Source organism: Anabrus simplex, chromosome 11 (assembly GCF_040414725.1).
Source record: "Anabrus simplex isolate iqAnaSimp1 chromosome 11, ASM4041472v1, whole genome shotgun sequence".
In the NCBI taxonomy this organism is placed as follows: domain Eukaryota; kingdom Metazoa; phylum Arthropoda; class Insecta; order Orthoptera; family Tettigoniidae; genus Anabrus; species Anabrus simplex.
Genome location: NC_090275.1, coordinates 55,338,926 through 55,356,371, shown reverse-complemented (window position 1 = coordinate 55,356,371; position 17,446 = coordinate 55,338,926). Strand labels below are relative to the sequence as shown.

The window sequence follows — 17,446 nt, the reverse complement described above, 5'->3', positions numbered from 1 at the left end:
ATGTAAACTTGCCAACTCGATTGTGAATGGCAGTAGGCAAGTGAGCCTGCCGTTATCATCACAACTCCGCAACCCTCACTTTACATTGGAAACAACGCATGGGGACCTTCCCATGCTATTTCTCGGATAAGGCTAAGAGACATGCAATTTTAAAACAATCTCATTTACTGCACGAACAGTATTTACGTCGATATCCGTATACAATGTAGAATACCGTAGCGAAGCACGGGTACATTTGCTAGTCCTTAATAAATTTATATTGTTTACAAAATTCTACTTATAATATCTCCTGTACTACTTAAAAATATAGTCAACTGATATACAGTATGTGGAATTACTTCAAATGATACTATACAACTGGTATAAGATTAAAATTTACATTGCATTTATTTACTTTTTTTTTACCCAATCTGGAAACTAAGTAGCATAACGACCTGCTGCGTCTTAACCAGAGCCCCTTTTGCCACCACTTTTCAGAGTTCCTGAAGGGCCTTCACAGCTACCGTAGCAGTCCCAGGGCCCTCGAAGTCCCCACTGTACTTCACCCCTACAGGCAGTCACCTACTTTGGCTGTCCAAACTCCTTAGACCAGGGGATGGAATTAATTTATTCACACACATTTTTTATTTACAATAACCTACACTGGTCAAATGCCCTCTAACACTTCATTTATTTTCTCTGTAGCTGTTTATTCTCTTCTTGAATATCTGTACAGATTTTGGAAAAGGATCAAACACTACCCCTGGTAAACTGTTCCACTCCTTCACAACCTTCCCAATGAATGAAAATTTACCCCAATTGCTTCTGCTAAAATTCCTTCTAATTTTATATTTGTGGTCAGTCCTGCCAATATAATTATTTTTCAACTGAAGCCTCTCACGGATATCTCCCCATGTTGCTTCTCTTGTATAGGCTCTATATAATCCTATAAGTCTAGTTTTCTCCCTTCTCTTACTTAAAGTTTCCCACCCAAGTTCCTTTAACATTTCTGATACACTACTCTTTCTCCTGAAATCCCCTGTTACAAATCTTGCTGCTTTCCTCTGCACACCATCTATTTCTTTTATTAGGTATTCTTGGTGAGGATCCCAAACACAGTTTGCATATTCCAATAACAGACGTACCATACTTAAGTAACTTTTTTCTTTTAATTCTTAGTTGCATCCTTTAAGTAGCCTCATTATGACATGTAACGATCTGTATGCTTTCCCAACAATGTCATCAACATGACCCTTCCAGAGCAAATTGCCATCTTTTGGGATAACTACTTCATCCAAGGTATATTCAAAGTCAGTTTTAAAGCTCCTATTTGTAGAAGTTGTAACAGTTGATTTGCCTCCATTAACCTTCATATTATTTTCTTCAACCTATTGTTGGATACTTTCAAGGTCCCTTTGTAATTCTGAACAATCCTCAATGTTATTTATTTCCCTATAAACAATTATGTCATCTGCATACAATCTTATTTTTGATGTTATATTGTTCCCTATATCATTTGTGTATATTAAGGAAAGTAAGGGACCGATTATACTACCCTGTGCAATTCCTTTCCAAACTTTCTCTTCCTGCGATACATTATTTCTTACTTTGACTTTCTGAACCCTTGAATTTAGAAATGTTTTTATCTAACGCGTAACTCTTACGTCCAATCCTATTCCCTTCAATTTCTTTAATAATATTCCATGATCCACTCTATCAAAGGCTTTGGAAAGATCTATGGCTATGCAATCTTAACTGACCTCCTGAATCCAAATGATCTGATATGTCCTGCTGAAATCCCACCAGTTGTGCCTCACAAGAAAATTTCTTTCTAAATCCATACTGGCTCCTCATGAACCAATTTTTATCATCACATATCGCTCTGATGTACTTTGATATTAAACTCTCCAGTATTTTACAAACTATACTGGTCAGGCTGATTGGTCTGTAGTTCTCTGGTTTCCTTTTATTACCCTTTCCTTTATAAATTGGTATTATTAGAGGTTCCTTCCATTCCTTTGGTATTACACTATTATTTATGACATAGTCAAATATAAATTTTAAGTAAGGCACTATGTACCACCCCATTGTCTTTAATACCTCCCCAGTAATTCGATCACTTCCTGCTGCTTTTCCTTGCTGAAGCAGCTGTATTTCTCTGAAAATATCTTCATTTGTGAATGAGAAGCTTCTTGTTTCCCTCTGTGTCTCTCCCTCTCTATCTTCTGTTTCAGTTTCCAACTCCTGACAATCATCTACTCAATCTCTGAATTCCCTACTAAATAGGTTTGCTTTTTCAGTATCTGTTAAATAGTGTTCACTCCCTTCTCCCACTATTGTAGGAATTTGGATTCCTTTTCCTTTTTGATACCTGATATATGAATACAGCTTTTTCCATTTACCTTTGTGGTCATTACCCTCTTGAAGTATGCCACTAATATAATTCTCTTTTGCTTCCTTTTTCACTCTATTCAGTTTCCTCATTAGCTGTTTTCTAGTTTCTCTACTCTCCCTACCCTCTTTGCTTTTCCTGTTTACTATTCTACATTTTCATTTTCTTATTTCCCTTGTATAATAAATAGGGTCTGAGGTCATTTTACCCTTCTTAACAGGTACAAATCTTTTCTTCTCCTTCCCAAATGATTCCTTTAAATGTAGCCCAAAGTGTATCCACATTACTCCCTTCACTTATCTAACAAGTGAATTGTGATTTAAGGCAAGTCCCAAATTCATCAACTTTAGTTTTTCTGTACAATTTCTTGTCTGGTGTAATCCTCTTATTAAGCCTTTTTGGTACGAGTCCTACATCCATTATTACAGCCTTATGGTCTCCTATTCCTTCAATTACCTCAGTTTTATCAACAATTTCCCATGGTTTAACCAAGAATACATCCAGTAAGTTATTGAGACGAGTTGGTTCTTGTACTACTTGTGTAAATCCTCCCTCCCAAATTAACTTTTTGCCAGTTTCTGTTCATGGGCTTCAATTGCAGCTACATTTCATTCAACTTCAGGCAAATTTAGATCTCCCCCAATTATTACCATATCATTATTATTGTTTTTATGAGTATAATCTATTATTTTCTCAAATATTTCCATGTCTCTTTCCTCTCTTCCAGGCCTGTATGTTCCTCTAATTCCCACCTCCTTCATATTATCACAAACTAATTTTATCCCTACTATTTCATCCCTTTCATCGGTAAACCATTCATGTGAACAATAAGTTTCCTTCACCAGATCCTCGGTCTCTACGATAGACTGTGTGCCCTTCTGGAAATACTTCTCTATTACCCACCCCTTCTCTCAACCGCGATTCCATTCTTATCACCACATCAGTCCCATAAGATTCCATCAATGTACCGAATTTTAATTGTTTATTTACTACACTTTGACAGTTTACCAAGAGCAATCTCAGACCCCCTTCCTCCCTAAAACTTGACTGTCGCAATTGGGTAACTTGAAATTCCTTACTTTCCTGAGTTTCATTTTCTAGTTGACTGAGCCAGCTTGAAGTACAGCTGGCTCTTTCTACTAGTTTTCCTGGTCAGTATTATAACTCAAGGGAGTTGCCTGTTTTACAGTACATATCTTAAGATTAATAAAATCTAGAACAACATTTGCTATCTTTCGTTTACCTGAATTGTTTAGGTGGAGGCCATGTTTTGTATAACAGTATCTCTCAAAACTGCTGCATTCAATACCCTGAGTATTCCGAAAATTTTTACAAATTTTAACAATATCTGTATTGACCTTGTCCACTTCAATGTTCACACACGAGTCTCTACTCAAATCATGCCTGTGGGGCACGTTCACTACAAAGACGTTAGTGTGGGTCAGCTTCCCTAGTGTATGTTTAAGTTGTGATCTTACACTCTTGGCGTCGTTGTGAACTATGTTGTTCGTCCTACCGATGATAAGCACTGCATCGCCGCTCCCGAAGTTCCTAATTGCTTCTTCTACGTTTTCCAGGACAGTGCTGATAGAAGCTCCTGGATATATTTCTCTGGTTGCTGCTATATTCTCGTCGTTTATCACTCCCGCAATTCCCCTTCCTTGGCTATCACCACCACAGCTACCTTTGCTGATTTAGGCCTAACTGGGTCTTGAATTTGAAATCTAGGCCTAAATTTTAACCTCGGCACGGCAACGGATCGCAATGATTTGGTTTCACGCGCGCTATCACTTTCTTCCAGAATTAAATTATTTTGGGCAGAAGACCTATTTCTGATTTTTATTTCTGGAAATTCAGTTGTAGATTTCTTCTTAGCCAGCCATCCATGAACTACTTGACACCACGTGCTCGAGTTTGTTACTGGTACCGGTATATCACTCGAAGAATGGTCAGTCCCAAATTCTAGCGATCACAGTCTTTCTTTTAATTCTTGAATTTCAACTTTAAGAGCCTCATTGTCCTTTTGCAGAATGTTTATAATTTCTAATGCACTTTTGTATTCCTCATCGACTATTTTCGGTGCTTCATCGCCAACGCCGTCGCCAACTACAACATTCCGAACAAACTGTTCACAAATCCAGTCAACATTTTCGTTAGTTTTTATGTCTCTAGGGCAATTTCCGCACTTATAATGCCACGATCGATCACATGAATCACACAACATTCCATTTTTCACTAATCTTCGACATTTTCCGCACTTTTCGTCACATTTTACAGTTAATTTACTCGGAGGATAAAACACAACGTCATCATTACCGGGCGCCATTTTGAAAAAAAATTGCCCCTAAAGGCGGCCCTATACATATTGGTCAACGGCGAAGAATGGAGAAGGCAACGGTAAACCACTCCATTAAAGATCCTAAGGATATCCCAAGGTTCTACTTTGAAACGGTTCCTACAATCAGTCCATTGTGCTGAGATCAATGAAAACAGTCTTTCTACATCTGCACTGTGCTCTTGTATAGAAAAAGAGTATTCTGCAATAACTTGTTAAATTCAGGGTCAAGTATTCCCATTCAAGAACTGTTTGAAATTGCAGAACTGATCAAAATATTTCATAACATCGAATTGAAAGGATTTAAACTTAGCTTGCAAATATAGAATACATTTTTCAACATTACAATCGATATCACTATTCAGTGCCATCCATTTTAAAGAGGCTTCCATCAAATCCCGGCTATCTCCCGTCGCTTCTCACATTGTCAGCTGTCACACGTTAACATAGCAGTGAGACGCTGAGGGAGAAGAATGCAGTATACAGAGTGATGGTAAATAGCATCTAGTATCACAATACAAAGCATGCATAGAATTAGTCGCATGTACTGTACTGTACGTAGGTGCTTTGAAAAGTTCTCGGAATGTACTAGAATTAAGTATCTTACCTCGGTGGAACTGCTTTTATTTTTCAACATAGTCTCCCTGTAGACTAATGCATTTGGTCCAGCGATGTTTCAATGCCTTGATCCCATCTCGAAAATGAGTTCCTCCAGGCCTGCAAAATACCTCTCCAATTCGGCTGTCAGTTCTTCCCTTGTAGAAAATCTCCATCCACTGAGGAAAATTTTCAGCTTGGGGAATAGATGAAAGTCTGATGGTGCGAAATCAGGTGAATAAGGTGGATGTGGCAACAATTCGTACCCCAGTTCATGAAGTTTTGCCACGGCAATAACACTTGTGTGCGGCGGAGCGTTGTCCTGATGAAAGATGACCTTTTTCCTTGCCAAACCAGGCCTTGTTTCGCGTATCTTTTCCTGTAGTTGGTCAAGGAGGTTTGCATAGTATTGCTCCGTAATTGTTTGCCCAGTAGGAAGATAATCTATCAGCAGAATGCCTTTTGCATCCCAGAAAACTGAGGCCATGACCTTTCCGGCCGAATGCACTGCCTTTGCTTTCTTTGGTGGTGGTGAATTAGCATGTTTCCACTGCTTTGACTGCTGTTTTGTCCCTGGGTATAGTAGTGGACCCAAGTTTCATCTGTAGTCACAAACTGGCGCAAAAAATCTTGTTGGTTGCACTGAAAACGGGCCAGATTTTGTTCGGACATTTCCAATCTGATGCGTTTATTGTCCAATGTCAAGAGCCGCGGCACCCATCTTGCGTGTAATTTTTTCATACCCAATTCTTCGGTTAAAATATAACATACCGGTTCAGAAGACATCCCTACAGCTTCAGCAATCTTCCACACTTTCAGTCGACGATCCTCCATACCCATTTTATGCACTTTTGCAATAAATTCTGGGGTCGTTACACTTTTTGGCCGTCCACAACGCGGATCATCATCCAAGCTCTCCCGACCAAATTTAAACTTGGTGGTCCACTTGGCAACAGTTGAAAAAGAAGGAGCTGAGTCCCCCAGTGTGTTCTGAAAGTCGGCATTAATTTCCTTTGCTTTCATACCTTTCTTTACAAAGTATTTAATCACTGCTCGAATCTCAGTTTTTTCCATTGTCACAAATCACTACACGGGAACAACAACAAAGAGTCGTCACTACCACACTCCTGCAGCTAGAGCACTGACGCGCCACATGTTCACTCACAAAGGATGTGTGATTATTGTGCGGGAACCTCGTTGCTCTAGCACCGACATCTAGCGGCGATTCCGAGAACTTTTCAAACCGTCCTCGTATAACCATAATCACAGTTCTGTGTATTGATATATGGATGATCCTGTTGCATAATGAAGAATACTTGTAAAAACACAGTAGTAAAATAGATTACTCCAAAATAAGCAGATTCATTAAAAATGGAGGACATTTAGTTTTCTTTAAATAATCAACCTGGACAATGATCTAAACAGGAGGACACAGGACATGTCTGGATGAAAAGAGGACATCTGGTCACCCTACTCCAAAGCAACCAGTGCGCTTTAAGTTTCTGTCTGGTTAGCTTATAGTAAGAAAAAAAAATTGAACATAATTACTGTTCTCTATAAGATGAAGAATAAAGTATTCTCACCTTTGACCGCTATACGAGGAATGTCATCACTTGTAGGCAGCTGATTCTTGCCATGGGCTTCATCCATGGCTAACTGCATAGTTGGAACTCCGTTATGGTACACAAGACGTTGATGCTGAAAATTGCGTAATGACAGTCAATAAGTACCTATTAAATCTATGAATGAGAGTTGACATCTGTCAATAGTTTTGTAATTTTTAGGTAGGTATCATGTAATGTATGTTGCTAACTTTGACCATTCTTCTTTTCAAGAACTTGAGGATACTCAGACCAACTGATGTCAAAAAGGTATACGCCTTGATTGATAAATTTCACTTTTTATTCTGTACTGATAGTCACCATAAGTCATAAGTCATTTATGACTTCAGGTATACCCCACCTGTGATACAGTCACAACCATCCCCGCCCCGTTCAAGGGCAAGTAGAAGCTGAAACTGTCAATGCTGGCAGCAACAGTCAACACTACTGGACTGCAAGCCAATGGATGAGACTCCAACTCGTACAGCACAACTACCGCCAGTACACAGAACACTTGCAGCATACAAAAACAGGTTTGGCTTGCGTGTACATTACCCATGATGAGTACTGCTATGTGAGAAAGGCCAGAAAACATAGCCAAATTTCTTGTACTGAATCAGAGCATTGGAATTGATTGGAGCATAGGAATGGATTGAAAGACATCACAAGGCAGTAAACACAACCTCAAAGTTGGTGCTATTGTAATGGTCATTAGAAATATGAAATTGGGATTGGGTTTAGGAAATTGTGCCTGCACGGGTACACTTAAACTAGACTTTTTTAATTACTTAATGTCGGAAAACAATCTTCAGGGCTGCGAACGGTGGAATTCAAACCCAATATCTCCCAATGCAAACTCACAGCTGTGCAATCCTAACCACACGGCCAACTTGCTCAGTAGAAAGTTCTTACATGGCTTGGATAAGGTAATATTGTTTCCATGCAAGAGTAAAAGCTAATACCACCGGACCCAAATATGCCATTATGCATTTCAAGGTTGCAGTTCTTTCTAAGACTAGCATTTGCTTTGATTATAAATAAATCCCAGTCAGATTTGTAAGAAAACTGGAATCTATCTGCCTAAACTTGTTTTTACTAACAGAAGTCACACACATTCAAGAAGACTGCACCTACAGAAAACTCCAACAACATAATTTTTGAGCATTCATTAGTAATGGTGTTTAATATATACTGTTTCTTGTTTCCTTTACTTTCATTCTTGAAAAAAGATAAATGAACATACGCTTACTATATAGAACTCCTGCGACTCCTTTTCATCTATGTTATCTCAGCAGATATAGACACCCTGGAAAAGTACTGCAACATTATGACCCCCTTTGTATTATTACCGAGAGTGAAAAAGGTTTTTGATATCTTTAGTAGACTCTCCTGTACATCATAAGGGTTCCTTTTGATTTTTTGTTTGTGTTTGTCCTGTGCTCACTGTCTTATTAACCTTTATATTTCTCTCTCACTTTTCTAGTGTTTCTAGCTTTCTCTTCACCCTGAACATTTTTCAAGACTGGATTTTGGATGTTGAAAAGGAATACATCAAGAAGAATCAAGAATCAGTGTTCATACTTGTCCTTATCTTTCTATTCTGTTGCTTCTTCTATCACTGACCTGTCATTATATTTATCCTGGTGCATATTTCTACACTGCCTTTTCTGTTTGATGCTAGGAAATGAATGCTATTTTAACACGCTGATTGCCACAGCTGACTCCATTACCCATTTTTAATGTTCCTGCTAGGCGAGGCCGATATGAGTATCTACTGGCTTGAAATTGATTAAGTACACACTTGTCCTCTTGTAATGTATATAGGATTTGACAAAATCAAGGAATTGCCAAATCCCCTTCAGTTATCAATCATATAACAGGCTCTGATATTACCAATATTCCCTGTACATTAAGTTTTAATACATTTTCGTTATATTTCACATTCAGATATGATAAAATGTATTTTCTTTAGTCTGCAGCTTGTTTGTCATTTGCTGATGCTCCAATGTTCAACACTGTACATCAGGTAACACATTACTGTGGAGTTTTTTTTTTTTTTTTTTTTTTTTTTTTTACAAGTTGCTTTACGTTGCACCGACACAGATAGGTCTTACAGCGATGATATAACAGGAAAGGGCTAGGAGTGGGATGGAAGCGGCTGCGGCCTTAAGTAAAGTACAGCCCCAGCATTTGCCTGGTGTGAAAATGGGAAACTATGGAAAACCATCTTCAGGGCTGCCGACAGTGGGATTCGAACCGACTATCTCCCGAATACTGGATACTGGCCGCACTTAAGCGACTGCAGCTATCGAGCTCGGTACTGTGGAGTTTAATTGACCACAAGATTTAATAGGAATCAAGACAAGCAAAGAGACAAGAAATAAAAATAAAAACAACACGATTTGACAAGTACCAAACTTCTCCATCCTACATTTTCGCATCTCGTCTATTGTCATTTATCATACAGTTTTCACATCTCATAAGCAATTGGCACCATGGCCTCCCCCAACAGACCCATTTCCACATTACTGTTCGAAGCTAAGCTCCAGACCTCAGAAAGGAACACATGAAATTGTCATTTCTGAGTCTGCAATTAATACGATGTCATGGCTCAAAGTGCCAGACAGGAGACAGTTTCAATACCATTATTACTATTATTATTATTATTATTATTATTATTATTATTATTATTATTATTATTATTCACTTTAAAAACTGAAAAAAGAGAGAAGTTCAATATTTTATGTAACTTATCTGAACTTACAGAACACTGCATTCGATGCTGGGCTCCAAGATCCCAAAGAAGAATGCACAAAATTGTTATGAAGAAGTGTTAATAGCCCAAAGTGACAGACAAGTGATAGTTCCACAACTACTATTACAATTCAGTTAAACATTTTACTTACCCAACTCCGGTGGTCAGGTGTCAACATGCAATTGAAAAGAGAGAGAGGTTCAATGTTTTTATGCAATTTGTCTGAACTTGTAATTCACAATTGTCTTAACTCACTGGCATACTCTGCCACCTGCCAGGTGGCCGTGCGTGCAGTGACCATTCAAACATAGATTCCTGGCAGGCAGTCTACTGAGAGGTAAGCTTTCTGCTATTAGTTCAAGCCTGTGTCTATCGATGGCATGACAAGCAGTATACCGTCTGAAAGCTGGGAATCTGCTCTCTCTCTTGAAGATGGAATGAACATCGTAGACTACATCACGCAGCAGGCAATCGCTCTCCAAGTAGTAAACATTGCATTACAAGGAATAAAATCGAACATATACTATTATGAGACAGTCAGAGTGAATTGGGCAGTAATGTAGTTTTAGAAAATTAAACAATTTTGTTTACTAGCGGTGAAAATTATAGCAGCATAACAAAAAATTTCACGCGGAAGTGATGACATGTTTGAAAGTGACAATGATAACGAAGTCCATCCTACCTAAAAAAAAAAAAAAAAAATGTAATATGGCTGGGAATGGAATAAAAAACAGCATGAACAGGACCCTCCCTCAACATGTTTATGGGATGAGATAGCTACTGAAAGAAACAGTTTTGAAGATCAGTTACTCACAGAAAAAAATCCCAACACACCCTGTACGAGTTCACTGGGAACATTTCACAAGGCTTCAAACCCTAAACTATGCCGTGACTGTGTTGAAAGCAAGACAAGCAAGAGAAGTGTAATGAGATACGACTGTGAAAGTATTTGGGGGGGCTTTGCATTTCCTGGAGTGTTTTAGGGTTGTTTGATCACCAGACTCAAATTTGCCTGTTGCTTCCACTCTAATTTTGCAAGCCCTCGCCAAAGGTCACATGGACAGTGCTATTTGTATTGCCACCAGGATGCGGTAGATTACCTACCACTTCCGGGGACGAGACTCGGGGAGTGAGCGAGATGAAGCGGATACGGATGGGCTGCCGCATAGTGAGGACGATGACATAGTAGTCAATGCAACTAGCACATTCGGAGTTCAAGTGAATGTAAATATGTGTAGCGAGTGGTCTTGCATTGTGTATTTAAGTGTGTAAATATATCTTGTTAATAATTCCACAGGAATCCAGTGATATGAACCGGCTACCTACCTCGTGTCCTATACCTACAGTCCACTACATTCCTCGTGCTATCCTACCTAAACCTTGTACATATCCTAATTCACTCAATTAAACTCGTCCACATTCCTATCCCACCTCAATTCAGGGTGTTTCACAGCATTAAAACTTACAAAAAGTTGTTCTGTGTGCTGCACTTCATCACATCACACAAGGGTATGATTAAAATTCAGTTTTTTGCAGATTACATGTATAAATCTTAGTAGCGTAAAACTATCTTATGCATGAAAAAATGGTATACATGCGCATGCTCAGTATATTAAAATTAGTATGCCAATGGGTTAACACATGCTTACCTTATGCGTCTCACTATATTCACCTATTCCCTCACTTCCTCCTCCAGGGTGTCACAAGTTAGGAATCTGACAGTATTTAGTACGAGAACGCATAATTAGTGTCCATTTGTGCGATAGCCTCGACCCCAGCAGACCCTGGTATCTGACTTAATGTATTTTAGATTTTGATGTTACTTTTTACTTTTAAGTTAAATGCATGGTGGAATATTGCCACTGAAATGCCAGAGAGCAAAACTGTACTTTTGGTTCAGAGAGTAACATTTCAAATTTTTGCTTGGCACTCAAAGTGTAAGAATCTACTAAGATTAGCTCGAATCCAATGGAGGAAAAAGATATTTTTACAATTATTCATACCATCCACTGAGAAGCCAGTCACTCAATTCCAAAAGCTCCTTAAATATACAATAGACCCTCTCGTATCCAACCTCGGGATATCTGACTCCTCAGAATAATACCAAACAGACCGCCTGTCGGTGAGGTCACTATCGAAATGATCAATGATGATCAAATCTTATTGCTGTTGGCTGATGTTAACAAAGATGATATGGACGATGAGGATAAAGATAAAGAAGGAAAAAAAAAAAAAAAGATTAGGTACTCTGCAGCCAAGAAATCATTCAAGGCCCTGCTGAAACACACCGAAAAATATCCAAGAGGCAACGCCCATGGATGTGTTGTAGATAAAGTAATGGAGGGGGTGCAGCTGCAAATTCAAGAATATCAAATCTGAAATAGAAGAACACTACAGACTTTTCAAGTGACTTCACATCTGGAATATTTTTACAATTCTGCACATTTTAATATTTTATCACACACCATGTAATGACCATCTACAGAACTGTACTCTTAAATTTCAATAAACATACAAGTAAATAATTTTTAAAGGATGTAACTTTACTGTCGTTAGTCACAGCGTTATGTGAAATTTCGTTTTTTAATTACTGTAAAACTCTTTTACATTCCTTTCTGTGTTAAGATGAAGGATTTTATTCGTTCCTTGCATTATCTGACCTCCTTTGAGATATGTCCTGGATCCGAAAGTGATGGATATGAGAGGTTCTACTGTATATACATGGGAATTGTTCGGATTGGACCAGAGAAAATTGAATGAAACTTGAGTGAAGGTTCAATTAACCCTAAGATTAATTTTACCATAAAACAAACAGCAGTTTTATAATGAATTACTGAAAATAGCTGGGTGTCTCGATGCACTCGACTGATAATCGTGTAAAATGACCTTGTGTATCCACTGTAGAAAAATGTACCGATAGTTCTATTTTAAAATTATATAAAACACTTTATGCCCAAAATGGGATTTTGGCATATATACATTATCATTATAGACCGTTATGCCTTTCGGAATTCAGTCTGCAAGCCTTTGTGAATTTACTTAACATTGCCACAATCCTCTATTTGCAACTAGTGCTGTGGCCTCATTTAGTTCTATACCTCTTATCTTTAAATCGTTAGAAACTGAGTCTAACCATCGTCGTCTTGGTCTCCCTCTACTTCTCTTACCCTCCATATCAGAGTCCATTATTCTTCCAGATAAACTATCCTCTTCCATTCGCCTCACACGACCCCACCCCCGAAGCCGGTTTATGCGCACAGCTTCATCCGTCGAGTTCATTCCTAACTAAACTTTTATCTCCTCATTCCGAGTGCCCTCCTGCCATTGTTCCCACCTGTTTGTACCAGCAATCATCCTTGCTACTTTCATGTCTGTTACTTCTAACTTACGAATAAGATACCCTGAGTTCACCCAGCATTCGCTCCCGTAAAGCAAAGTTGGTCTAAAAACAGACCAATGTGAAGACAGTTTTGTCCAGGAGCTGACTTCCTTCTTATAGAATACTGTTGATCGCAACTGCAAGCTCTTGGCTTTACTGCATATTGATTCAATCTCACTTACTATATTACCACTCAGGGAGAACACACATCCTAAATACTTGAAATTATCTACCTGTTCCAGCTTTGTATCACCAATCTGACATTCAATTCTCTTGGATTTCTTACCTACTGACATCAATTTAGTCTTTGAAAGGCTAATTGCATACCATACTCACTGCACCTATTTCAAGTAATTTTTCGTAGATCTAGCGAAAGCATATGACAGGGTACCGAGGGAAAAGATGTTTCGGTACAATATGCCATTAAGGATCAAGTCGTCACCATAGGCCAGACTGCTTACTATGTTTCCACCTACCCAAATCCCTCCCTGCCACTTTATACCTTTCAGCAGATGATCCATGTAAACTATGAACAATAAGGGTGAAAGATTACAGCCTTGTCTAACCTCTGTAAGTACCCTGAACCCAGAACTCATTCTACCACCAATTCTCACTGCAGCCCAATTGTCAACATAAACGCCTTTGATTGATTTCAATAATCTACGCTTAATCCCATACTCCCCCAGTATGCAAACATATTTTCCCTTGGTACCCTGTCCCCTGGGAAACATGTGACCTTGCCGCGGTGGGGAGGCTTGCGTGTCCCAATGATGCAGATAGCCGAGCCACAGGTGCAACAATATCGGATGGGTATCTGTTGAGAGACCAGACTAACGAATGGTTCATCAAAAGGGGGGTAGCAGCCTTTCGCAAGTTGCAAGGGCGGCAATCTACATGATTGACTGATATGGCCTTGTAATTATACTCAACATGGCTTAGCTGTGTTGATAATGCTACACGGCTGAAAGCAATGGGAAACTACAGCCATAACTAACTCCCGAGGACATGCAGCTCTCTCTGTATGATTGCTGTTCTGATGATGGCTTCCTCCCGGGTAAAATATTCCGGAGGTAAACTAGTCCCCCATTCGGATATCCGGGTGGGGACTACACGAGAGGGGGCGATCATCAGGAAGATGGATACAACGTTCTGCGAGTTGGAGCGTGGAATGTTAGAAGTTTGAATCGTTGTGGTAGATTAGAGAATCTGAAAAGGGAGATGGATAGACTAAAGTTAGATGTAGTCGGTACAAGTGAAGTACGTTGGCAGAAAGAACAGGATTTTTGGTCAGGCAACTACCGAATTATCAACACAAAATCAAACAGAGGAAATCCAGGAGTTGGTTTAATAATGAATAAGAAAATAGGACAGCGGGTATGCTACTACAACCAGCATAGTGAAAGAATTATTGTCGTCAAGATAGACACCAAACCAATGCCCACCACATTAGTGCAGGTCTATATGCCTACTAGCTCAGCGGATGATGAGGAAATCGAAAGAATATATGAAGAGATAGAAGATTTAATACAATATGTAAAAGGTGACGAGAATCTAATTGTGATGGCAGACTGGAATGCAGTGGTAGGTCAAGGAAGAGAAGGTAATACAGTAGGAGAATTCGGATTGGAACAAAGGAACGAAAGAGGAAGTCGGCTGGTTGAATTCTGCACTGATCATAATTCAGTCCTTGCCAATACTTGGTTCAAACACCACAAATGCCGGCCTTATACCTGGCCGAGACCTGGAGACACTGGAAGGTATCAAATAGACTTCATTATGATTAGGCAGAGATTCAGAAACAAGGTGTTGGATTACAAAACTTTCCCAGGAGCAGACGTGGACTCTGACCGCAACTTGTTGGTCATGAAATGCTATCTGAAACTGAAGAAATTGAAGAAAGGAAAGAATGCAAAAAGAAGGTATCTAGACAAGTTGAAAGAAAAGAGCGTGAGGGATTGTTTCAAGGAACATGTTGCAAAAGGACTAAATAAAAAGGTTGCAGGAAACACAATAGAGGAAGAGTGGAGAGTCATGAAAAATGAAGTCAGCAGGGCTGCTGAAGAAATGTTAGGAAGGAAGAAAAGATCAACTAGGAATCAGTGGATAACTCAGGAGATACTAGACCTGATTGATGAACGACGAAAGTACAAGAATGCTAGAAATGAAGAGGGCAGAAAAGAATACAGGTGATTAAAGAATCAAGTGGATAGAAAGTGCAAGGTAGCTAAGGAAGAATGGTTGAAGGAGAAGTGCAAGGATGTCGAAGGTCGTATGGTCCTAGGAAAGGTAGATGCTGCATATAAGAAAATCAAGGAAATCTTTGGAGAAAGGAAATCTAAGTGTATGAATATTAAGAGCTCAGATGGACAGCCACTTCTAGGGAAAGTAGACAAAGCAGAAAGATGGCACGAACATATCCAACAGTTGTATCAAGGTGAAGATATAGATAATTTGGTTCTGGAACAAGAGGAGGCTGTTGATGCTGATGAAATGCAAGACCCAATTTTGAGGTCAGAGTTTGACAGAGCTGTGAGCGACCTAAATAGGAACAAGGCACCTGGAATTGATGACATTCCCTCTGAATTACTGACTGCCTTAGGAGAAACCAGCGCGGCAAGGCTATTCCATTTAGTGTGTAAGATGTATGAGACAGGAGAAGTCCCATCCGATTTTTGGCAGAATGTTGTTATACTTATTCCCAAGAAAGCCAGTGCTGACAGGTGTGAAAACTATCACACCATTAGTTTAGTATCTCATGCCTGCAAAATTCTAACACGTATTGTTTACAGAAGAATGGAAAAACAAGTTGAAGCTGAGTTGGGAGATCAATTTGGCTTCAGAAGAAATGATGTTGATGTTATTTGTTTTACGTCCCACTAACTACTCTTTTATGGTTTTCGGTGATGCCGAGGTGCCAGAATTTTGTCCCGCAGGAGTCCTTTTACGTGCCAGTAAATCTGCCGACACGAGGCTGACGTATTTCAGCACCTTCACATACCACCGGACTGAGCCAGAAGAAATGTAGGAACACGTGAAGCAATCCTGACTTTACGTCTGATCTTAGAGGATCGAATCAAGAAGGACAAGCACATGTACATGGCATTCGTAGATCTAGAAAAGGCATTCGATGATGTTGACTGGACCAAGCTATTTAAGATTCTGAAGATGATTGGGATCAGATACCGAGAACGAAGAATTACCTACAATCTGTATAAAAATCAGTCTGCTGTGATAAGAATCGAGGGCTTTGAAAAAGAAGCAGCAATCCAGAAAGGAGTGAGTCAAGGCTGCAGCTTGTCCCCCTCCTTTTCAATGTTTACATAGAACAGGCACTAAAGGAAATCAAAGAGGAATCTGGAAAGGGAACCACAATCCAAGGAGAGGAAATCAAAACCTTGAGATTTGCCGATGATATTGTTATTTTATCTGAGACTGCAGAAGATCTCGAGAAGCTGCTGAATGGTATGGATGAAGTCTTGGGTAAGGAGTACAAGATGAAAATAAGTAAGTCCAAAACAAAAGTAATGTAGCGCAATCGAACGAAGGCAGGTGATGCATGAAATATTAAATTAGGAAATGAAGTTTTAAAGGAAGTAGATGAATACTGTTACTTGGGTAGTAAAATAACTAACGATGGCAGAAGTAAGGAGGACATAAAATGCAGATTAGCACAAGCAAGGAAGAGCTTTCTTAAGAAAAGAAATTTGCTCACTTCAAACATTGATATAGGAATTAGAAAGAGGTTTTTGAAGACTTTTGTGTGGAGCGTGGCACTGTATGGAAGTGAAACATGGACAATAACTAGCTCAGAAAGAAAGGGAATAGAAGCTTTTGAAATGTGGTGTTACAGAAGAATGCTGAAGGTGAGATGGATAGATCGAATCACAAATGAAGAGATACTGAATCGAATTGGCGAGAGATCGATTTGGCTAAATTTGACGAGAAGAAGAGATAGAATGATAGGACGCATCTGAAGACACCCAGGACTTGTTCAGTTGGTTTTTGAAGGAAGTGCAGGTGGTAAGAATGGTAGGGGTAGACCAAGGTATGAATATGACAAGCAGATTACAGCAGATGTAGGATGCAGTAGTTATGTAGAAATGAAAAGTTTAGCACAGAATAGGGTGGCATGGAGGGCTGCATCAAACCAGTCTATGGACTGATGACTCAAAGAACAACAAGACCCTGTCATATGCTTTCTCTAGATCTATGAAACATAAACATAACTGTCTATTCCTCTCGTAGCATTTTTCAATTACCTGGCGCGTACTAAATATCTGATCCTGATCTGTGGTCTGAAACTATGCTGGTTTTCATCCAACTTCCTCTCAATGACTGATCGCACCCTCCCTTCCAACATGCCAGTGAATACTTTACCTGGTACAGTAATCAATGAGATACCTTGATA

At 39.3% G+C, this 17,446-nt stretch overlaps 1 protein-coding gene across 1 annotated transcript in view; it reads right to left on the bottom strand.

Moving 5' to 3' along the window:
• The window catches only part of LOC136883265 (terminal uridylyltransferase Tailor), a 136,056-nt gene that overhangs the window by 69,290 nt on the left and 49,320 nt on the right, over positions 1–17,446 (bottom strand). The window contains exon 3 of the mRNA XM_067155476.2: positions 6,887–7,001. Within this exon, the coding sequence (XP_067011577.2) occupies positions 6,887–7,001 (115 nt within the window). The remainder of the gene's footprint in view (positions 1–6,886; positions 7,002–17,446) is intronic.